General features: G+C 61.8%; 5 protein-coding genes across 6 annotated transcripts in view; 2 read left to right on the top strand and 3 right to left on the bottom strand.

Moving 5' to 3' along the window:
* The window catches only part of ABCA3 (ATP binding cassette subfamily A member 3), a 32467-nt gene extending 29537 nt beyond the window's left edge, over nucleotides 1-2930 (top strand). Inside the window, exon 31 of the mRNA XM_082292373.1 lies at nucleotides 314-2930. Coding sequence (XP_082148499.1) covers nucleotides 314-445 — 132 coding nt within the window. The 3' untranslated portion in view covers nucleotides 446-2930. The remainder of the gene's footprint in view (nucleotides 1-313) is intronic.
* A 664-nt stretch (nucleotides 2931-3594) lies between these two features.
* On the bottom strand, nucleotides 3595-7309 carry MCRIP2 (MAPK regulated corepressor interacting protein 2). 2 transcript variants are annotated; one of them, XM_082292550.1, is made up of 5 exons: nucleotides 7155-7308; nucleotides 6978-7059; nucleotides 5205-5332; nucleotides 4886-4987; nucleotides 3595-4049 (listed from the first exon to the last, which is right to left on the bottom strand). In XM_082292550.1, exons 1-5 carry the CDS (start codon nucleotides 7204-7206, stop codon nucleotides 3979-3981), a joined length of 435 nt encoding a protein of 144 aa, XP_082148676.1. In that variant the 5' UTR covers nucleotides 7207-7308; the 3' UTR covers nucleotides 3595-3978. The 2 variants fall into 2 exon arrangements, with proteins under 2 accessions (XP_082148676.1, XP_082148675.1); XM_082292549.1 differs by lacking the exon at nucleotides 3595-4049 and having other exon boundaries at nucleotides 4785-4987; nucleotides 7155-7309.
* A 1963-nt stretch (nucleotides 7310-9272) lies between these two features.
* METTL26 (methyltransferase like 26) lies at nucleotides 9273-12073 on the top strand (the record flags this gene model as incomplete). Its single annotated transcript, XM_082291920.1, has 6 exons — nucleotides 9273-9469; nucleotides 10603-10765; nucleotides 10871-10930; nucleotides 11341-11408; nucleotides 11623-11701; nucleotides 11770-12073. The coding sequence occupies 6 exons, from the start codon at nucleotides 9273-9275 to the stop codon at nucleotides 11815-11817; spliced, it is 615 nt and encodes a 204-aa protein (XP_082148046.1). The 3' UTR covers nucleotides 11818-12073.
* Nucleotides 12074-12670: 597 nt separating this feature from the next.
* Nucleotides 12671-15234, bottom strand: WFIKKN1 (WAP, follistatin/kazal, immunoglobulin, kunitz and netrin domain containing 1; the record flags this gene model as incomplete). The annotated part of the gene is made up of 2 exons (XM_082292125.1): nucleotides 12671-14161; nucleotides 15007-15234. The coding sequence occupies 2 exons, from the start codon at nucleotides 15232-15234 to the stop codon at nucleotides 12671-12673; spliced, it is 1719 nt and encodes a 572-aa protein (XP_082148251.1).
* A 3958-nt stretch (nucleotides 15235-19192) lies between these two features.
* Nucleotides 19193-22497, bottom strand: part of RAB40C (RAB40C, member RAS oncogene family) — a 36961-nt gene continuing 33656 nt past the window's right edge. The window contains exon 7 of the mRNA XM_082291863.1: nucleotides 19193-22187. Coding sequence (XP_082147989.1) covers nucleotides 21907-22187 — 281 coding nt within the window. The 3' untranslated portion in view covers nucleotides 19193-21906. The remainder of the gene's footprint in view (nucleotides 22188-22497) is intronic.

Raw genomic sequence — 22497 nt, 5'->3', positions numbered from 1 at the left:
ATATGTATGCATTTATCACCTATGTGTAAAACAATCATATCCACAGCATATATTTTTAAATGGTGTCAGATATTCCTGGCTTCTCCCCACTCTCCTGCTAGGGAAGGTGTCATTTTCCTCAGTCTCCCTGGAGAAAAAAGCTTTCTCTGTTTTCCCTGCCACAGCTCAGGGATTCCTCTGTCACAGCCTGGGGTTCCCTGCCACAGCCTGTGAGGGAGATCCCTATCATAGTGTGGTGTTCCCTGTCACAGCCTGGGGTTCTCCCTGGGGTCCTGGGGCTCCCCCCACCAAGTCACCCTGCCCTCCCTTGCAGGTCTTTGGGGCCCTGGAGAAAGCCAAAGAGAAGTATCGCTTGGAGGACTACTCGGTGAGCCAGATCTCCCTGGAGCAGGTCTTCATGAGCTTCACTCGCTTCCAGCACTACACAGAGGACAGAGGGAAATGAGCCCCTCCGGTGCCCTTCGTCACGGACTGGCCCTCAGCCTATACATAGTATATATAGAGACAGTAATTTATATATCAGCGTGTCTTAAATACTGTATAAATGTAAAACTTTTCACCAGGGAGGGGTGAGAGAGAGGATGGCAGCGCTCCTGCTGCTGGCACCGGCTCTGGGCACGCATGGGTGTGCGCATGTGACACTGCCACTCTCCAGCCGTCATCCATCCACACAGCAAAAAAATTCCGCCCAAAAAGCCGGGAGAAGCCTGGAAGGGTGGAGAGGGGTGTTGGGCTGGCAGAGGAGGAGCAGGATCCCCCCTGCTCCCCCCTTCCCTGCCCGTCGCTCACACCCAGCAGGATGCTGCCCCGTGGTCCTCACCCGCATGTCCATGTGTTGTTTGGTGGTTGCTCGTGGTTTAGCCGGAGGCTGTCACATAGCTCAGATCCAAACCGTCCCTGGGGTCGGTAGGAGGCACTGGGATCACCCGTGGGAGCACTTCGTGTCCAGCCGGCAGGGGGACAGCTCAGCTCCTGTCTGGCACCTGCCTGGCATGGGAAAGAGGAGGCTCTGTCTCCTTTAACTGCTTGGGAAAACACTGTCTCCTCCTGCCTGCTTGCCAGGCCTGGCCCGAGGAGCTGGCACTGGCCCCAGCCGTGCAAGGGGAGCTGTGTGGTGCCAGGAGCTGGCACTGGGTGAGAGGTAGGACGTGGTGCTGGAGCAATGCCCAGAGTTTGGCCCCAGGAACAGCACGTAATGGGCACGGCTGGGGAGCCAGAGCTGGAGGGGGTGAGGGGTGCCCAGGGATACTGCTGGGAGGGGGGAGAGGTGCCACAAGGTCCCTGGGGATGCTGCTGGGTTGTGTGAGAGGTGCTGCAGGGTCTTGGCTGTGCTCTGTAGGATGGGTGTGAAGTGTCACAGGGTGCCCAGGGACACTGCTGGCCTCAGTGTTGTGCCCATGCAGGGGTTCTGCCAGCAGCACTGCCCTGCACTGTGCAGTGCAGCCACGGGACCAGTGTGAAGCCAGCCATGCCCTCACTGTGCCCATGTCCTGCTGAGCTCACCCCTTACACCCCACACAGCTCCAACCAGACCATATCTGTCCTGCATCCCCCTCCTCATCCCCTCTGCCCCTCACCAGGCTGCTCCAGCAGTAGGCAGGGAGCAAAGGGCCTGTCCTGCCCCTGCCTGGCTCCGCGATGCTGCTGGGCACCAGCATTGCCCAGTCCTGCCTGGGCCCACTTGGAGGAGGCAACTTCTTTTTGGAGTTTGCCAGTGGCAGGGTTGGTGGGGGTTTTTTGTTTGTTTGTTGGAAATCTGTGTTGACTCTTGTCTGTCTTTAACTAGTCCCTGTGTCACCTGGGCCAGCCCCTCGGGCGCTGCCCCACGATCAATGCAGAGCTATTTGCACTATAGTACTACACACAATTGCACATAACTAATTAATATTTATGGCAAGGGGGGCTGTTTCCCTCCCAGTGGTTGCATTGTCAGGGGTTGGGTTATATTTTTGGGTTGGGTTTTCATTTTTTTTCCTTGTGACTGACTCATTCTTTCCTGTTCCATTTCTTCCCTTTGCCTAATGTTGTTGTTCAGAACGATGGTGCATCATGTTACTAAGAATTTCCCCAGATCTTAAAGATGTGTGTTTTTATTAGTCAGCAGCCAGCAGGTGGATGGCCTCCCTGGACACCTTGGAGCCCTTTGGAGCTGCTGGCAGGAAGGGGTTGCTCCCTGGGAGCATCCTGGGGGACAGCAGAGCCAGCCAGGGCCAGGGCACCATGCAGGGGGGAATCCCAGCATCAGTGACTTTCCCAGGGAGGGAAGACAAAGGGAGATGCTTTTTGCTGGGAAGGTGCCTGAAGTGCTGAAACTCCCAGTAACTGTTTTTCCTGGAAAGGGAAGTACAGCAGGATGTAGTAGAGCCTCCCAGGCTGTGCCTGAGATGGGGAACAGTGGCAATGTGGAGGTTTCAGGGGGTGAGATGCAAAATTGCCACGGGCTGGCAGTGCCCTGAGCACAGCAGCAATCGTCCATGTCCTGTTGGCACTGGTGCCCCTGCAAGGTTTGGTGCTGGGGTGGGGGCACGGAAGCAACGTAACCCCCACTCTGCCCACGAGTCCATGGCAAGGATGACATGCCCTGACCCCAGCCCTCCATCACTCTGGGGCCATCCTGGCCTCAATGAAGGAAGTGTTATGGAAGCAGCATGTCCCTGTCCATAGGGTTGGAACACCCTGCCTGCCAGCAAGGCGGGCACTGCGGGCTGTGCATGGTGCTGCTCCCAATTTCAGTCACAGCCACAGTGCCAGGCGTGCCAGCCCGGGGCAGGGAGCAGGACCAGGAGTGCTCCATGGGCATGTGCTGCCAGGGGCACAGCTGCTGCTGGCACTTCTCTGGCCTCCCAGGTGGGAGAAGCAACACGGCTCCTGGGCAGCTTCTACTCCCCACTGGCTGCAGTGTGGTTGTTATTCCCAGCATAGGAATAATAAAGATGATTTTTTTTTTCCAGTGGGTGTTTCCTGGCCTCCTTTGGAATCAGACTCTGTTCAGCCTGTGCTGGCCTCCTGCTCTCTGCTTCGGGGAGAAGGATGAGGGGGTAGGGGGTGTCCTACAAAACCAGAACTGGAAAGGCTCAGTGCAGCTTGGAAAAGCCCAGCAGCTGAGGAGTTTTTGTGGGGAAGCAGAAATTGGGGTCCCCTTCCTTTCTGCCTCAGGCAGCCACAGCTACCCTCTCTCAGCTCCCCCAGACAACCACAGGTGAGGGGGAGACCTCAAGCTTGGCACTCAAAATGCCTTTCGGCCTCCATGGCAGTGTCAGACTGGCCCTGGCACTCCCATTCCTGCAGCTGTGCCCACCTACACGCTGCAGCCCAGCTCTGGAGCACAGCCAGGGTGCTCAGCCCCCTGCAGATGCCCATATGCCCCCCCCCAAACATCACCTAAGACAGCACCAGCCCCTCGCTGAGCCCTGGGAGATGAGGCAGCATGGGGGCAAGGATGCAGCTCCAAGGAAGGGGATCTCCAACCCCTTGAATCCACAGACGCCAGGTACCCACTGAGCCACGAACCAGCTGGGAGCACCCCCTCTCCAGGGCATGACGCTGCACCCCCCTGCTTCCCCCTCTTCCCCATCCCACAAGCGCAGCTCCACGGGCAGTTTCAGCGCTTTATTGTCTGGCGGTCCTGCTACAGCCCCCCACTGTCCTCCCCGTGGCTACGGCTGCAGGGGGGAGCCGCTCCCTCGTGCCCAGCATGGCACCGCAGTGTCCCTGGGAGCTGGAGGCTGCAGGAGCTGCAGCAGTCCGAGAACTGGCACTTAAGGAATCCTGGCTGGGGTCGCACGCTGCTCCTCTGCCGGGCACAGGGAGGGCACGCGGCCGGGCATGGCTGTGGTCCGGTCCTGCTGGGCTGGGTCACTCCACTTCGGGCATCTTTTAAAAATGTGGTTCAAAAACGCCACCGGTTCTGGGTTGTGACCAGGTGCTCGCAGCTTCGGTTCTCTTAAAAAGAAACCAAACGCAACCTTTTCTTCCCTTTTATGAGCAGTTCTCGATTTTGGCCAGAAATTGCTGTGCCCACCACTCCTCCAGGTCGATGGGGACGAAGTCTGAAAGAGAGTGGAGGGAGAGAGGGGAGCAGGTGGAGCAGAGCTCTGGGTGCTCCCCACCAAACCACCAGAAAAAATAACCATGGAATCACAGAATACCCTGAGCGGGAAGGGACCCACAGGGATCATCCAGTCCCACCCTGGCCCTGCACAGACACCCCAACAACCCCACCCTGGGCATCCCTGGCAGCGCTGTCCAAACGCTCCTGGAGCTCTGGCAGCCTCGGGGCCGTGCCCATTCCCTGGGGAGCCTGGGCAGTGCCCAGCACCCTCTGGGGAAGAGCCTTTCCCTGATCTCCAGTCTAATGACACCCCCAGGTTTCCCCCACCCCTGTGCCATGTCCCCAGAAGGCCAGACTGGGTTTACAGGGACATTCTCTTCCTTGGGGAGCTCTCAGCTGCTGCAAGAGCCCCCAAGCTGCTGCCACTGCCCTGACTCCAGGTGCCACCAGACAAATGTTGCCCCCATGGCTGACTGGTCCTGCTGGCCCCAGGAGGAGCAGGTCCCCACAGGGATCTCCTCTCGCTCCAGCATGATGCTGAACCCCTTGGTGGCTGGAGAAGGTCAGAATCCCAGAGGAGTCAGCATCCAGGTGTCCTCCAAGAGACACAGTGGGACATCCCCACCACAGTGCCTGGGGCCAGCTGTCTGCCCCCAGCACCCCCAGAGTGACCTCAGCACCAGCAGGACAGACCCAGCCCCTCTGGCACATCCAGCACTGGAATCCTCCTCCTCCTTCCACCACAGCCCTACTCAGGTGCAGGCTGAGCCCAGAGCAGCCCATTGCACCCCGAGCCTGATGCACCCCGAAGTGCCACAACCACTTCCCACTTACTTTTGAGTCCGGGGTTGGGGGTTTTCTCCACGTACTGCACGGGGCCGCAGGCGCTCTCCCCACTCCGGCTGCCGTCCAGCTGCTGCTCTACCTGCTGCCAGGCTGGGGAGGGGGAACAAGCACTGGGTGGGTTTGGGATGGGGGTTCCCAGTGTGGGGGGCTGCGGGACAGGAGCAGGAAGCAGAGCAAAGGAGGGCAAGTCCCCAGGATGGGGACTCCATCCCTGCCACCGATGTCCCCAGCATGGTGTGGGTGCTGGGGAGGGACTCCACATGCTCCAGCTCCCCTGGGCGCTGCCGCAAGGACACTCTGCCCTCACCTTCATAGACAAAGCGGACGTTCTCCTCGTGGGCCAGGGTGTAACACTCTTCAGGGGCCGAGATCTGCTGCAGCAGCAGTGGGGGCCTCTTGCCATTCACTCTGTTGAAGACGAGTTTCTGCGCTGGGCTGTGGAGGGAGGGAAGCAAGGGGGGGTGAGGGCACAGGCAGCTCTGCCCACCCCAGCAAGAACTGGGGCGGTTCAGGTGTCCTGGGCTGTCCCATGGTGCACACACTGACCCACAGCTGTGGTCACCCAGCCCTGTCCCCAAGGACTGGGATGGAAAGGGACCCAACTCCCAGGGATAGGGGATTCTGACACAGGAGGGGTGCAAGGGCAGCCCCCTGGGGAAAAGCATCGGCTGCCCACCTCCCACCCATCCTCCAACCTAGCACCAAGGGCAGCCCCTAAAATAAAGAATCTGCCACCAAAATTGCAGGAATATTAGGAAATGGAAGTGAAATCCAGTTAGGTACTGGACAGGGGATGTGCCATCCTCTGCAGATGAAGCACCTGGGTTCACTGCAACAGCTCTGGCCCCAGCATGTCCCCAAGGTGCCCCAGGACCGGGATGTAACCCTCTGTCAAGTGGGAGCAGGTCAGGCTTCCTAAGAGCTGGGATCCCCTCTGGAGAGGGGCACTTCAACCAACCCCTGCCTGGACACAGCGACAGCCACCAGAGCTAAAAGAAAAACTTGGGATGAGACCTGAGAGCATGTTCAGTGCAAAACTCCAGTATTTTGGCTTTTCTGCCCAGCTCCAGGGCAGGACATGTCTGCAACAGCCACGTTTCTCATGGGACAAAGTCTAAGGGGCCCTAGGAGTAGGTTTGGAGGGCAGGAGAGACTGGGAGCAGGCAGCTCCTGCAGTTCTGCAGGCAGGGGCAGGGAAGGGCAGTGACCCTCAAGCCCCCACAGCCCGGGGCAGCGGGCAAGCAGGAGGAGGGCAAGCGTGGCAGAAGCCACTCCAGCGAATTACAGGGATCCTGGGAAGGAGAGCAACTGGGTGGGGGGACGGGGGGTGGCTCTTGTCCATTTCTTGGAGCTGGAGAGGACGTGCAGAACTAGGGGGGTCCCACCGCCCTGTCTGGGTGTGCTTTGACCCCAGCCCTCCAGCCGGGAAAGGGTCTCCTTAGGGATCCCATCATCACCTCCCAGCCACTGGAATACCCCTCAGCACCCACCCGGCAGCTCCGGGTGCTACTGCTGCTGCTGGACGCTGGAATTCTCCCAGGAAGTGCCCCCCCGGCTTTAGGGGCAGAGGGGATCGCCAGCTCCGCGTGGGCTCCGGGGCCCCCGTGGGTGCGCGGCGCGGCCAAGGAGGGCGGTGACACCGCGGGGCCGGCGCTGGCCCCGCCGCCGGTTTGTGCAATCGGGGCCGTCCGCGGGGCGGGCGCGGGGGGGTTGGACAAGCCCGGCCCCGGCTCTGCCCCGCACCGGGGACCCCCCCGCGCCGCCTCCTTGGCGTGACCCCACCGATCCCGCTCCCCGCGATTTTTTGGGGACGACCCGTGGGAAGGAGGAGGGGCAGCGACTCCGGCGTGTCCCCGGCGCGGGGCGGCCCACGCCACGCGTGTACAGAGCTCCGCGGGACGCGTGCGGGCACCAGCACGGCTGAGACCCCCGGGGCCAGCGGCACCGAGCGGAGACCCCCGGGTCCCCCTCCCGCCTCCCGTCAGGCGGCCCGGCCGTCCCGCTCCCCTTCCCAAGGTCACGGCCCGGCCGCCCCGGTGCCGGTCCCCTTCCCAAGGTCACGGCGGCGCGCGGGGCTCACCTGGCGGGGGGCCACGGGCCGGGCTGCGGCCGCCCCCGCAGCTCGCCCAGTTTGCTGCTCTCCACCGCCTGCTGCGTGGGACCTGCGGGGGGTGCGGGGCGTCAGGGGGGAGCGGCGCGGGGCGGGACGGGACAGCACGGAGCCCCCGCGCCCCCCCGGCCCCGCGCCCCCCGGTACCTGTGCGGCGCTGCGTGGCGAGCTTGCTGGGGCCCCGCGTCAGCGTGTACATCCTGCGGGCCCCGGCCCCCGGCCCGCCGCCCCCGCCCGAGTGCCGAGCGCGCCCCTCGCCGGGGCCTTTAACGGGCCGGGCCGGGCCGGGCGGCCCCGGCAGCACCGACACGCCCCCGCGCTTAAAGGGACCGCGGGGCGCGCGTGGGGTGCGGCCACAGCGCTCAGCCGCTCGGGGGACGCAGGGGACACGCGCGGGATAGGTCGGGGGAACCGGGTGGGAGGCGTCCGGGGACGCATGCGACACATGCGTGCCGTGTAAGGGACGTGTCCATGTCTGGGTCGTGGGGACACGTGGGGGACACGGCCGGAACATATCGGGGGCACGCGCGGGATGTGGGACACACAGGGGACACGCGGGACACATCGGGTGTACGTGTGGGAGGGGCGTGGGATGCACGGGGCACGCAAGGGACACACGTGGGATGTGGGGACGCTCGTCTCACACACAGGGGATGTGGGGACACACAGCGGACATTCATGGGATACATTTGGGGCATGTGTGCCATGTGGGAACACACACTGCAGACACGCTGGACGTGTCAGGGGTGCACGTGGGGGATCAATGAGGACACACAGGATGCAGGGAAACACAAGCAGGGCACATGTTGTTGGGGGCACATGTGGGGACATACATGGGACATGCATAGGACATATCAGGGGCACACGTGGGATGTGGAGGGCACGCAGGAAACACACCGGGGATGTGTGTGAGACACAGAGGGGACATGTGGGAGACACAGGACACTCACAGGACACATGGAATGCACACAAGGGACACTGGAACGTGCGGGGCTCAAGTAGGGGAGAGGGCACAGGAGGCACGTAGGGCACAAGATGGCACAGGCACGCCGGGGACACGGAGTCACAGGAAACTCGGAGGGGACCTGCACGGGGACATTTAGGAGACAGGACACTGGAGCCATGGCATACACAGGGGACAGATAGGGGTCATTCCTGGGACACAAAGGGCCCAGGCAGGGAAAAGTGAAGGGATGCAGAGGCAGGGGCTGAGGTGCCACCCCCACGGGGACAGCGCTGCGACGAGTCCAGAGCTGCACATCCCATGACTAGCGCAGGAAGCCGGAGTGGGCAGCCGCGTCCCGGCCAGCACGGTGACCTTTGGAGCGGGGAGGTCCCTCCAAAGTGTCCCCACGTGGCGGGAGGTGCAGACCCAGGACACGATCCCGAACGTGTCCACCGGCCACCCCTGTGGCACTCAGAGTTTTGGGGAGAGACCGTGTGACAAACGCACTGGCGTCTCCGGGAGGCTCCAGCCTGGCTCCAGGGGCTGCAAAGCCACCCCACGAGGGTGACCTTTGCCTTTCCGCCACGTTGCCACGGTAGTGGCCAGGGAGGGAGGGCTGCAGGAGGGTGCCTCCCATGAAAGCCCAGCAGCGCCTGACCCTGGAGGGTGCCAGGCACCCGTGGGCCCCTCGCGGGTCTGCATCCAGTGCTGTCACCCCCCAACCCCGTTACTGTGCCTAAATACAACCCTGACCCGCGGGATGTCACCATCGGCTGTCACCCTCCCTGTCACGTGCTGGGGGCTGTGCCTCAGTTTCCCCCCGGACCTTCCCGGGGTTTATAAGTGCCTGTTGGCGCATCCCTGAGCTTTTCCGCGCTTGGAAGGGCTGAACCCCTAATCCTTGTGCTCCAGAGGGATCCTTCCAGTCCTCCACCACCAGTGACAGCTGGCGCGGAAAGGGTGGGTGGGGGTCCCCCGTCATCCCCCATTTTCCCGGGGTGTCCGCGCGAAGCCTCAGTTTGCCGAGGGGTGCCGGGGCGCGGCGGGGGCGCGGCACCGCCCCGGGCCGGGGTCCCCGCGGGGCCGGGCGGGTACGAGAGGCGGCGGGGCGAGCTCGCTGCCGCCCGCGCCGCTGGTGTAGTGGTATCATGCAAGATTCCCATTCTTGCGACCCGGGTTCGATTCCCGGGCGGCGCACCTCTCCTTTTCCTTCTTCCTGCCTTTTTCCCCACCCGCCGTGGGAAGCTCCACCCGCGGCGCGGGGCGGTGCCGGGGTGCCGGGGGTGCCGGGAGCGGTAGTTCCGCCGCCCGCCCCGGCCATGCAGGTTCCGGCGGCCGCGGAGCGCAACAAGGGCCCGATCCTGGCGGTGCTGCGGGAGTACGCGGGGGGCGGCGCGGGCGCGCTGCGGGTGCTGGAGGTGGGCGCGGGCGCGGGGCTCCACGCCGCGCATTTCGCGCGGGCGCTGCCACAGACGCGCTGGCAGCCCTCGGACATCGACCCGCGGGCGCTGCGCAGGTGAGCGGGGCCGGGGGTCCCGGGCGGACGGGGGACCCCGGGGGGGCACCGCCTGCAGCCCCCTCCCACGGGCCCACGGACCCGCGGCCCCGGTTCCCCACCCCCCTGGTTGTTTTTTTCCTTATTTATTTCGTTTTGGGATTTTGGGAAAACGCCAGTATCCAACTCTTCTGCAGCCCGGGCTCTCCTGCTCAGTGCTGTTTTTCCTTCAGGAAAACCCTAATATCCAACTCTTGGGTGAGCTGGATGCATCTTTTTCCCAGAAATGACCTACTCAACAGTGGGCCCAGGTTCCACACTTTTTTTCTTTTTTCAGGAAAAACCCAATATCCAACTCTCCAGCAGCCCAGGCTCCCCTGCTTGGTGCTGTATTTTTTCCAGGAAAACCCCATTATCCTGCTCTCAGATGAGCTTCATGTGTATTTTTTCCCAGCAAGGGCCTCCTTGGGCAGCCCAGGCTCTCTGGCTTGATGCTTTATTTTTTCCAGGCAAACCACAATATTCGACTTTTCCCCAGCCCAGGCTCCCCAAGTCAATACTCACTATATTTTTTTCAGTAAATCCCCAATATCCAACTCCCAAACACCCCATGTTCCCCAGCTCAGGACTTTATTTTTTCCCAGAAAGGTCCCAAAATCCAGCTTTCCACCACTGAAAAAAAATAAGCCTGGTGGAGAGGTGCTGGAATCAGCACCTGTCCAGGGGGAGTTTTGTGCTGCCCACCCAGCAGCACCCACCACCTTGGGTAAAAATAATCCCCGGGCTGGGAGGCTGCAGGAGCTGAGAGCTGGGTGGTGAATGTGCCAAAAAAGGTGTCAATAACACCAAAATTGGGTGGTGCTGGTGCAGTGGTACCAGTGGGGTGCCCCACAGTGGGAGGGTGCTCCAAAATTGGGGAGTTTAGGCCCTGGGGCCTCTCCATCCATGTGCTGCTGGTTGTCCAGGTGCTTCCAGTTCTCCATGTGCCAGCTGGAAGCAAAGGGCTGGACAAAGAGCCCCCAGGCTGTGCTGCACCCACATCTGTGTTATTCCACATCGGAGAGTCCATCCAGGAATTTGTCCCTGCCTGCAGCGGGTGCTGGGGGGGACGGGGGGTACCCGGCAGGGCTTGAGGTGGGGTTTGGTGCCCACAGCATTGCTGCCTATGTGGAGGCCACGGGGGTGCCCAACCTGCTGCCCCCCATCCTGCTGGACGTGTCACAGGGTTGGGAGACCTGGGGGGGCACCCAGCCCGCCTCCCTCGACCTCCTCGTCAGCATCAACATGATGCACATCGCAGAGCTGCGGTGCACCGAGGTGAGCAGCCCTCGCCAGCCCCTGTCCCCTGCCAGGGCCCAGGAGGGGTCTCCTGGGAGGTGTCCCCAGCCCCCTGACCTGGTCCCCACCTCTCTCGTTCCCCAGGGCCTGTTCAAGGGTGCCGGGGTGCTGCTGAAGCCCGGAGGTGTGCTCTTCACCTATGGGGTGGGTCCTGTCCTGGGGCGGGAGCATCCTGGGGGGTGCAGGGTGTCAGAGCGGATGCTGGGGGGGCAGGTGGGAGGGCAGCTCCAGGCATGGCTTAGGGAGGGAACCGGGAAATGCAGGGGCTTGGGTTTGGGGGGGGGTCTCTGCCTTTTGGGGCACACGCTGAGCCTTGAAAGGGGCAGTTGTGGATGAGCGAGATCCTCTCCTCCCTCACCTTATCCGAGGCAGGGTCTGGGGGGGCCTGCAGAGGGTGACAGGACCCACAGTGGGTGATGGGACTCACGGTTCCCTTTGGGGGCCGTGTCTCTTCCTGCTTGGCTCCTGTGCGTGGTGGGGACAGCAGCCCATGGCAGGGGGGCTGGGGGGACACAGGGGGGCTCCTGCCTGCAGCTCCAGCTGTGTCCCACCAGCCCTACGCCGTGGACGGCCAGATCAGCCCCCAGAGCAACGTGGACTTTGACCGCAGCCTGAGGCAGAGGTAGGAGGGGGCTGGGGGGGCTCAGGCTGCTGGGGGCCCATCCTGTGCTCTGTGTCCTGCCCCTGCTCCTGCAGCTGCAGGAAGCTCCCTCCCAGCGTGGTCCTTCAAGATAAGCAACGCCCGAGGGCAGCCCCGCAGCCGGGGGCGCCCCTGGGAGATGGGGATGCTTTGGGGGGGACGTCCCCGTGTGTGACCCACGCCTCCCTGCCCGCAGCAATCCCGCCTGGGGGCTGCGGGACACGGCGCTGCTGCGGGAGCTGGCCGAGGCCAACGGGCTGTGCCTGGAGAGGATGGTAGGTGGTGGGCCCTGGGGCGCTCCCCGTGCCGCTGTGCAGCCCTGAGCCCGGCTCTGTGCCTCCAGGTGGACATGCCGGCCAACAACAAGAGCCTGATCTTCCGCAAGCTGTAAGCTGCCCTGACAGCGCTTCCAGCACCTCCCGGCGCCGCTGTCCCCATTGATGCCTCCTGCGGCGCTGTCACTGTCCCACCATGGCTGCAGTGGGGCTGGGGACAGCACTGAGGGGACAGTGCCCCACTCACCCCAGCTGGGGCTGACTTGGCTGGGGGGGGGTCGCTTCTCCCCTGGTGCCTTTGGGGCTCCCTTTGCAGTGGGGTGCCCCAGCCTGGACCACAGGAGCCAGCACAGCTGCCACGGGGGGCTCAGACATGGGGGGCACCGGTGTGGGGGAGAGGACACAACACCCCTGGGCACGGGGGAGACTCCTTGCCCCATTTGCTCGGAGGGTGCTGTGCTGATGGCACGGGGCCTGTCTCCCTTCCCCCCTCCCCAGGATTGTGCTGCTGCCCACCCAATAAACTGTGGCTTTGGCTTCCACACCTCAGCAGCTCCCTGATGTTTTCAGCACAAACACCGGGGGGCGGGGGTGTCCCCAGTTCCACCTCCAGCACCAGTGAAAGGGTCAGGTCCAGCACCAGGGGTGTTACACTGGGCCCAGAGGCTTTGGTGAGGTGGGAAGATTTTATGAGTGGGGTGGTCCTGGCAGATCTCCCACCCCTCTGCAACCCAACCCAGTTCTCTATTGCTGCTGGACAGGCTGGGGGGGGGTCACACGGTGGGGGGAACATGCGGCAGATAAATTACAGTGGAGGTGGGAGCTGGTCTGGGGCTCGGCATGGGGTTGGGGGGGGAACTACATGACAGTGGTAACCTCTAGATACAGGCACTGGTGCAGGAGCTCCCTCAGGCTGCCCCCTCCGTGGTGTGTCTGCAGCTCCCCCCGTCGGCACACTCTGGCTCTCCCCTAGTCCTGGAAGCGGTTCAGGAGGTCGCAGGTTTTCTTCTCCATCAGCTCGTAGATCTTCTTCACCCGTTTGTCGTTGGCCGCCCGGACGTAGCTGCTGGGGTCCAGCGTGGCCATTCCGTCGTGCACCTCGCCCATGATGATCAGGGGCCCGTCCTCCGCCGTCATGTTGGGGCAGGGGCAGCTCCAGTCCATGTCGGTCAAGGTCACCTCCAGGTACTTGATGTTGAAGAACTTGAGGCCCATCTTCTCATCCTTGAGGACGTCCTCGAGGGCGAAGCGGGCGATGCCGGAGTCCTGGTCCTCCACGATCTCCATAAGCCGCCCCACGATGGCAAAGTCACTGCGGCAGAGGCTCAGCACCATCTTGCTCTTCAGGCGGCAGGCCTTGCACTGCAGGCTCTTGGGGAAAGGGCACACGTCCTCGCAGGTCTCCTTGCTCTCAAAATTGTTGGTGTTGCCCTCGCAGCCGCCGTAGACGAAGGAGTGGCACTGCTTGAGCAGGTGGTTGTACGCCCAGCGCGGCTCCCAGTTCTGGCAGGGCCCCTGCACCATGGGCAGGAGGCAGGTGGGGCGGGCGCTGCCCAGGCAGGCGGCTCGGCACTCCTCGTACGTCTCAAAGTGGTTCCTGTTGGCCCCGCAGCCGCCGTAGCGGAAGGTGAGGCAGGAGCCCTGCTTGGCATCAAAATGCCAGCGCACCTCCGTGGCCTCGCACCGCCGCCGGTCCGGCTCCTTCAGGCACTCGGCGCTGGGAAAGGGCTGGGGGCTGCCGGTCCGCGGGGTCCCCCCCGGCTCCCGCCTGACCACCGACAGCGGAAAGTCGGCGCGGAGCAGCCCGGCGGCGTTCCGGGCCGTGCAGGTGTAGATGCCGGCGTCCTCGTGGCGGGCGTTGTAGATGACCAGCTGGCCGATGTTGGTGACCACCACGTTGCCGTACATCTGGTCCGGCCGCATGATGAAGTTCTCCTCCCGCTCGCTCTGCTTCTCCCAGGTGATGTCGGGCTGCGGGCGCCCGCTCACGTCGCAGCGGAAGCTGACGGTGCCGCCGGCGCGCACGGACTGGTGGAAGGGGTTGGTGTAGAGGGCGGGGGGCACCGGCACCTCGGAGCCGGCGCCCGGCGTGGGGCGCGCCGTGGTCTCCTGCGGCACGGGGCTGGTGTCGGGCCAGGTGAAGATGTGTTTGCATGGCACGGTGGTGAGGCGGGTGCCGCGCAGACACGCCTCGGCGTCCATGTAGCACTTGTTGTAGTAGGTGAGGCCGTCGGAGGCGCAGGTGAAGTTGGGCTCCTTCTCGCAGCGGTCCTTGCACTTGCAGACGGGCTGCCCGTCCCAGATGTCGCAGTCGGAGCCCTGCTGCGCGCACACGAAGCTCTCGCAGGAGGCGGCGGGCGCCAGCGCCAGCGCCGGAACGCTGCCGTCGGCAAAGCGCGCGGCCACGCAGCTCCGCAGCCCACACACGTTGGTGCAGCATTTCTCAAAGTCTTCACAGTCCTGGTCGGGGAGGGAGAAGAGATTGCGGGGGGCGGGGGTGGACATGGAGGTCACCGCTGTGCTGGGGCTGTGGATGCTGTTCCCACCCCTGTAGGACTTTGGGGTGGGCGGGTGTCCCCCGCGCGGCCCCGCGCACCTTCGGCATCGCTGGGCTCCGGGTAAGAGCCCGACCTGCCCGGCACAGCTGCACCAGCCCCAACCCGCCCTCAGCACCCCCAGGATGTTTCGGGGTGCACCGCAGTGCTGACGGTCCCTTCTCCCCAACAGTGGAGAACAACTTGCCCTTCTCAGCTTTTGCTGGCCGAGGGGAGGCAGAACTCATTATCCAGATGAATTGTGGAGGAATCTCCCCTATGGGTTCAGACGGCCCTGACTGGGATGGGGGTGCCCCTGCTCACCCTGGTGGAGCTCAGAGCCAGGGCTCTCTGGGACGGACAACCCGGTCCGTGGGTGGGCTCTGGCCCCCAGGGAAAAGTTGGGAAAGGATTCTGTCCTCGGCCTGATGGGGTCTGTGTCCCAGCACACCCATTCCCTTCATCCCAGCCAGCCCTTTGACAGGGTGGGAGCATCCTGCGGGTGCACGAGGAGGGTGTTCTGACCACGGGACACGGTCATGAGGGGGCAACGAGCAGTTTCTCTACCTGTGGGGGACTGGGGAGCCCAGCCGACAGGTGGGGCTTAGGGGGCAGCAGGGCTGCAGCAGGGCTGAGCCCATTGCACTGAAAAAACTGAACCGGCTGTGCCACCCGGCACAGGACCCGCACCCCAAAGCATCTCCTTCGGGGACCTGGGGATGCCCCCCAAACCCTGCTGCCGCCCGCCGCCCCCGCAGCCCCCTCGCTCACCTGGTCGGCCTGGCACTCCCGCTCGCAGGTGCTCTGGGCGTCCACCCACAGGTTGGGGTTCAGCTGGTTGGGGCAGACGCCCAGGTGCCGCATCCTGCCCGGCTGCAGGCTCAGCCCGGCCGCCGCCGCCAGCACGGGCAGGAGCAGCGCGACGCCCACGGGGACCCGCTGCCGCCCGCCCGTGCGCTGGCCCCGAGCCCCGCGCCCGCCTCTGCCCCGAGGAGCCATCGGGCCACCCCGCGCCGCCGGCCTGGCTCGCTGGCGAGGGCTCGGGATAAATCACATTCAGGACGGAGGGGATGAGGGAGAAGGCGGGCGGGCGGGGGGACAAAGAGGAGGAGGAGAGGACCAAACCTCTGTCCTTCAGCACACCCGGCGCCCGCCGGACCACCGGCGATGCCGCCCGCCGCCTCCATCCATCGCCGCCGCTCGGCTCTCGGGGCGCCGGGGACACGGCGGCAGTGGCGAGTGTCCCTCGGGGCTCAGTCCATCCCCGGCACGGCCAGCGGGGCGAGTGGGGTGGAAGGGGAGGACGGGAAGGTTGTAATCTGAATCCCCTCCCTTCCCACTGATGTTTCTGGGTGTTTGGAATGGGAAAGGCGCTGACCTCAGCCTCTAACCCCGGCGAGCCCGGCGATCCCTGGGCAAACACGGGGGGAGATCAAAGGCAGAATGCAGAAAGTCTCCAAAGAGGGAGAGTGAAGGGAGGCGGGGAGGGGGGGGGCACACAAAAACCCGCCCGGCCCACGGAGCCGAATTCCTGCAGGATGAGAAAACAGCCGGAGCCTGCGGTCCACTCGGACGGGGCGGCCGGCGGGAGGCACGCGGAGCCCTCGGAGCCCACGCTGCGGGCGGCCGGGACCCGGTTGGCCCGGGAGCCCCTCACCCCGCACCGCATCTCTGGGCACCCACCGTCACCACAGACGAAGGTGCCCGGGAGCGGCACGGATCCATCCCCGCTTTCCAGCCCGCATCCCACGAGTGCCGTGTCTCGCCTGGCGGGATGGGTGCCCACCCAGCCCCCCTGGAGGGGCTCCCCCAGCCCCCTGGGGCTCCCAGCCCTCCCTCCCCGATGATTTACGGCCAGGATGTCTCCTGAGCCACACCAGACCCCGGCACACTGTGCTTGGGCTCAACCAGCACGTCCCGCACCAGCCCCGAGCTGGCAGGAGCCGGCCCCGGCTCCCCGGCCAGATCCCTCTAATCCCCGATGGAGACTGACCTGCAGCAGGAACATTTCATGGCATTTTGGCAGCATTAACTCTTCCGGCTCTGGTGTGAGCCTCAGCCCTGAGGGGGGTCTGCAGCCCCTGTGAAACAGCAAACCCGAGGAGGTTTTGCCCTGGGGAACAGCTCAATACCTCCAGCCTCTTCTCTTGGGGGGCCGGTGGTGGAGGGGACAAAAAAACCGGTGGGAGCCCTTTCCTTTTTTTTGGGGGGGGGGGCGGGGAATCCAACCCACCCCACCCCAGTGCTGCTTTCGCACATAATGGTTTGGTGCTCCCCCGGTCTGTGGCTCCTTGGGGAAGCCCTTTTGCCCCAGGCCAGGTGATTTGGGGGACCCTCGACAGCCCCACGCTGGTGTGAGCAGGGTGCAGCCACAATGCACGGTGACTCCCAGCCAGTACCACCGACACAGGGCTGTGACCGGCCACCCCTGCCACTTCCCTGCCCGGGCCAGCAAGCAGCTGCACTGCTGCTGGCTCTGGGCTGCCCATGGCGATTCTGGGACTCCCCGGGGCCCAAAACCCCAAAGCACAGTCAGGCCTGTCACCAGCTGGCCATGACCACGCATGGAGGGCTGGAGGATGTCCCATGGCTGTGCCCTGAATCCCGTTCCACAGGCAAGCAGCCGCCCAAGGATCCATCCAGCTGCGGATGCTGAGGGAAGGTTATGCTGCCCTTGGGCACTCATGGGGAGGCTGATGTTTTGCAAATAGGGAATTGCATCAGGATAGCCCAGCCAGGAGCTGCTGGGGCCTGTGCCCTGCGTGCCCTGGCAGCCTGAAAGCCCCAGACCCACCCAGCTGGCCCCAGGCCTCCGCTGCCTGGAGATTCCTGATCCACAAACCCACCTTGCTCCAGCTAGGAAACAACGTGGCAGATGCAGGGCACCTTGGTCCCCAGGGACGCAGTCCAGGACACAGAGCCACTTTGGGGTGTCCCAGGGTCCTTCCCAGGGTGCTGGTGCAGAAGGGAAGGGGGAAAAAGATCTGGAGCCCAACTTCTGCCTATACCCATGCTGGGCTCCACGTGGTCACAACACGATGCCAGTGCCCAGGTGTGGGTTGGTTCTTGCCCCACTGCCCCTTTCCAGAGGCAGACGAGCAGCCTCAGAGGGTAGCACGTGTTTCACACCAAAGCCCAAGGTGCCTCATGCCTGCGTTCCCAAGATCAGAAGCTGCGAGGCCGGGACAAGCCAGGGACCTTCACCTCAGTGGTGCAAGGCTGGATGGAGGAATGGCAGCTGCTGCGTGGTTGGAAATGTGGCTCCCAATGACTGGAGATCCTCACCAACACCTTGGGGCCCCCACCCACGCTGAGACCTTCACCCCACCTGGGGACCCCCAGCCAGCCTCTTCCAGCGCTTCTTCAGCTGAAGGTGAACGACAAAGCAACTCTGCCCACCCTGGCCCAGCCCATGGTAATTTCACCATCTCAACACTTCTGAACTGTTCACCTCCACGTGTCCAGGCACCAACTGCACTCTAGAACAGGGATTTTTGGGGTCACTTTCAAAGATCCCAGACACAGATGAGGGTTTTATGGTTCATCTTCTCCCTCCAAGACATGAATTAGCTCAGCATCGGGTCCTGGAGGGAAGGGTGCTGTGCCACATGTCCCTGCTCCCATAACCTGCTGCACCCGGCAGGCTCCTGCCCCTCCAATGCACCCGTGGGGAGCTGCACCCTCATTTTCAAGCATCTTGCAGTTACATCAAGGTCACCACCTCTTCCCAGGCTGCGTGGGACAGTGGGACCAACCCAAGAAGCCTCACATCAGAAAGGTGGGTGCCGAGAAACACAATGACCAAAGTCCGGAATCATCCCAGAGCAACCTGCTCCCTCCTCCTTTCTCCAAGGAGCAGAGAACCTCGAAGCTCTCCCAGCCTTCCCACCCCGCTCAGACTGTGCAGTGTTTTCCTGCCCTGCTCTTCCCAAGCAGACAGCTGCAGCCCCGCAGCCCCCGCTGCTCCGCCCTAATGGGCTCCGGCTGTCCCGACCCCACCTGAAACCACACACAGCCTTTGTTTCGGCCCTGTGAGAGGGAACAGACACTTCCAGAACCCCCTGAAGAAAAAGGGAAAAAAAGGGGCTGCGTGACTCTTCCCTGACCAGGCTTTCACCTTAGCTCCAGGGTTTTCCAGGCTGCAGACACGATCTCATTTCCCCCTGCCCCCTCCCAGCCCCAGCAATTACTACTTAAGCTGTTAAAACAAGCGTGGCCAGTCTGGTACGAAGTGGAAAATCTGATCCTAGGGAAGTGAGAAGGCAGGGGAAAAGGGAGGTCAAGGGGAGGTGGGCTAGGAGAAGGGGATCAGACAAGAAGTCTCCCTCCACCCCAGGATCAAATCCCCCTTCTTTGGGGCTCCTGGTGCCTCCAAAAGCCACCCTGGTGTGACACTGGTGCTCCGAGTCCCTGCAGCATCCTCTCTGTTTCAGTCCCGTTTGTCCCGGGATGGCTTCCAGCTCGCCCCAGTCTGGGCAGGAGGGGTGACTGCTGCCACAGCACTCTCTGCTCCCCCAGGATCACCCAGACCCAAAGAAGGGATTTAAGGCTTTGACTGTACTTGTTCTGTCGCCGTGGAGCAGGGTCTGGGCACAATTCCTGGCAAACTGCTGGAGAGCCTGGCTTCCTCCAGCCACCTATGGGACCAAGCCTGTTGGAGAGGAGTTTGTGTTTTCTCAGGGCTCCACTACCCCACATCAGGGGTTCTGTGAGAATCAAGAACAGATTTATCTTCTGCATCTACAGAAAAGGGCAAAAAGCCACCAAAGCCAGGAATCATGGCTCCCCAGAAAATGTAATTCGAGTTAATTTGTGGATGACCTGGAAATGGGAATACACACCTGTACCACAAACAGTCTGAAATCCCCAGGCATGGGCAAAACCACCGCCTTTTTCCCTTCAACCTCTTCCCAGCCCCCACAAAAACAGATACAACTTCTCCTCTTTTCAATTGGTAGTTCAAAACAAACAAAAAGACTTTAATTTATACAAAACAAAACCATGTAGAATCAGTTAAACAACACTGACTGTACAAAGGAATAAAAAAATAAAAGGATAGTCCAAAAAAACCCAACTCAGGAATGGTACAAGTGTTGGAGAGCAGCTACAGACTAGTGTTGACATCAGATGCAAGAATCTTTTCCTTTTAAATTAAAAAATAAAAAAAGTTTGTTGCTGGGCAATCACTCCAGAGAAATCTTCCATCCCCACTCCAGACGGGATCCGTGAGACTTTACAGGGTGACAAAACCTAGACCAACCACAGGGAAACAGCGTGGGGAGGTGGCACACGTGGCACAGCCAAACCAAAGCAGAGGTACAGCAAGTTTTGAGACATGCAGCCGCTTGGTGATTTCAGGAAGGATCCCTTTATCCCTCTTCGCCCCACACACCGGCGCCGGGGCCCTGTGGTGCCCGGGGGTGATTCCCGGGAGGAGCCGCCCCTGGCGGTGCCGGTCACCTGTTGGCCGTATATCCCTGTGCTGCTGAGCCAGCGATTGTCTTCTGCTGTGTGTTAAGTGATGGGAAACAGGTGCCAGCCATCCCAGACAGGTTCTCCAAATCCCCCGGCCTTCGCGCCACCGGGACGGCCCGGCTGCGGCTTTGCTCTCGAGCCAAAGCACCACTACAAAGGATTCCTCTCCCCCTCCACCTGCCTGGGGTTTAATTCTGTCTTCGCTCACTTGAGCTGGGCGATAAAGCACGAGAGAGCCAAGCCAAGAGACCGGCCCGTGCTGTGCTCTGCAGAGAGGGGAGGGGGAAGCCTCTGGCACCTCCCAGGCTGGCTTGGGAGCAAGGGAAGCGACGTCCCCGCAGGGGGATGTGTCCCTGCTGCCCCTGCTGTCCCTGCTGCCTGGACACAGCGGGTCCGTCGGCCGCGTGGGAGCTACAGCGGCTTCATTCTGCCCATGCAGTGCCCCAGGCTGCCTGGAAAGGGGGAGCAGAGCAAGCCCGGGCCCTGAGGAGCTGCTGGTCCCAGGAGGGGATGGCAGTGCTGCACACTTCACTTCCTACCACACTACTCACAATCTACACACCCTGGCCACCTGTGAGAACCTGCCACCGTAGCTCAGCCCCACTGCCAGGCTCCCTTAGCTTTTGGGATAAGGGCTGGGTGCTATTTCTCAGTTTCCAGGTGAATTTCCAGCACAGGTCAGCCATGGAACAAAGCCAGGGAAGCAGGTGCACTTGGCTTGACAGAAGATCCATCCCAAGCTCTTACCCCTCCAAGATCCAGGAGCCATCCCTCAGAGCAAAGCAGTTTGCTCTCCCCATCTCCTGGGACTGCCCTAAGAGCCAAGTGACTTTGCCTCTAAGGGACCTGGAGATTGCTGTTTCCCCACCCCAACCTTCCACCTTCCCAGTCCCTGCTCCTTCACACTCCAGTGGGAAAAGCCGCTTCTGCTCTTTCCCACTTTCATCCAGGAGGAGCCACAGCAGTGCGAGCCCAGGCAGCATCTTTGGGAAAGCAAAGCTGGAAGCAGGCAGGATCCAGGGGCTGTCACATGGGATGCTGTCATGGATGGAGGGCACTAGAAGCGATGGCTGAGGCTTTGCAGCAATAAAGAACAAAATTCAGCATTTTTCCTCTGCTTTAGGCACAATGCTTCCACCCCCTGCTCCCCAATCCCCGATGAGAAAGCACAAAGTGAGCAAGGCATCAGTCTGACCCCAGAGCTGCCTCTTCCTCCCGCCTGCCAAAACACTCCAACCCCCCAGGACCCTGGCCTCACTGCTCTGCTTCTCCATGCACTGCCATCCCACCCTGCCTTCAGCACTCACAGGTTCTAGGGAATGACAGGAACAGAGCAGCTCGGGGCATGTTCCACACCAATCGTCCTTTCCTTCTGCACACGTAGTATTTAAAAACACCAGCACGAGCCCAGAGGTGAGGGAAAGTCTCTTAAAGCATTTATGTGTTTTCATTGGAAAATCCTCCACTTGTCCCCTTTGCTGACACTGGGAAAGTCAATCCAGTGTTGTATTTACATGGCTGCATAAAATTTTCCCTGACTGCTTCTTAAAAAAACCCTTAAAAAACAAGTGATATTTATATATATGTATAATATTTACATAAATAAGCGAAGGCAGCAAATGGAGCGCTGCCTTCCCCTTCCCAATTGGCCAACTCTTGCCTTGTTTTCCGGTTTTTTTGGCAACAGCAGGTTAACATCCCGGTGAAAACTGTCATTAGTCCCCTGTCCCTGTTTCTTTTTGTCTACATCCAATGATCACTATTGCACCAGCAATCTGTTCAGGAGGCCAAGAGTTAAAGTTGCAGCACAGACTCTCCTTGCCTACTCCCTTAAGCCTCTCAATCTTCCATTAAATCCATTGCTCCATTGAGACTGGATGAGCTTTTTTCCCCTTCCCCCCTCCCCAACCCGGCAGCTGCTGAATTTTCCACCCCAGGCCAAGAGGCAAAGCCCAAAGCATTCTTGGAGGGTCACTTGGCAGATCCTCTCCCCGCCAGTGCTGCGGGATCCAGCCGGCACCATGCTTCTTCCTATGCCAAGCCAAAACGTGAGCACATTCCTAACGCTTGTGCGTGCCATTGGAAAAGCAACCGTGGCCCCTCCAAAAGGATCCAGTGGAAAAGGGTTCGGTGTGCAAACAGCTGTACATCGGTGGGTGGGTGTGGATCCGACAGAAGCTCAGGGTGCCCATCCTGCTAAGAGATCTTGCAGTTGTTGCGTGAGCAGTTCTGTGGGGGGCTCTGGGGAGGCCGGATGGATTTGGATCTCTTCAAGCTGTTCCCTTTGCTGCTGCTCCCGCCCCCGCTGCTGGCCAGGGAATAGGAGCGGCCGTGCATCATCACTGCATTCATCCCGTTGGCCATGGAGAAGGATTTCAGGTGGCTCTTGATGGTGACAGGCAGGGGGAGCTTGTCGATGAGGTGCACCGGGGTGCAGGACACGATGGCTCGGCAGCACAGGTCCTGTAAGCTGAACACTGGTGGGAGAAAGGACCACACAGTCAAGGGCCAGGAGATCCCCTGGGCTGCCCTTCCCCCACAACTATTCCTTGTGCTGCACAGCTCCAGCTCCTCAGGGAGATATGTCAGTAATGATCTCACAGGAGCTGGGAGTAGGGAGCAGGGTATTTAGGACAAAAGCTTGGGCAATCAAGGTGAGCTCTGCTGTTGCAGGTTTGTGCTTTGCCAGACACCAGCTTTGGTGTGAACACAGGGTTAGGCACTGCCAGCCCTGCTCTGCTCAGCACCCGGGGCTGGCAGGGCCTGACTCACGTTCCTGACAGACAC

This window comes from Coloeus monedula, assembly GCF_965178545.1.
Source record: "Coloeus monedula genome assembly, chromosome: 16".
Classification (NCBI taxonomy): domain Eukaryota; kingdom Metazoa; phylum Chordata; class Aves; order Passeriformes; family Corvidae; genus Coloeus; species Coloeus monedula.
This window is presented reverse-complemented; position numbering and strand designations above follow the sequence as displayed.

Bases quoted from the DNA above. Each gene is read 5' to 3' on its own strand.
- MCRIP2 (XM_082292549.1), bottom strand. From the start codon at position 7,206: ATGTACACGCTGACGCGGGGCCCCAGCAAGCTCGCCACGCAGCGCCGC. The intron at 7,060-7,154 runs GTACCGGGGGGC...CACCCCCCGCAG, and splicing joins CGCCACGCAGCGCCGCACAG to GTCCCACGCAGCAGGCGGTG. The intron at 4,988-5,204 runs GTGAGGGCAGAG...CCCCCTCCCCAG, and splicing joins CGTCCGCTTTGTCTATGAAG to CCTGGCAGCAGGTAGAGCAG.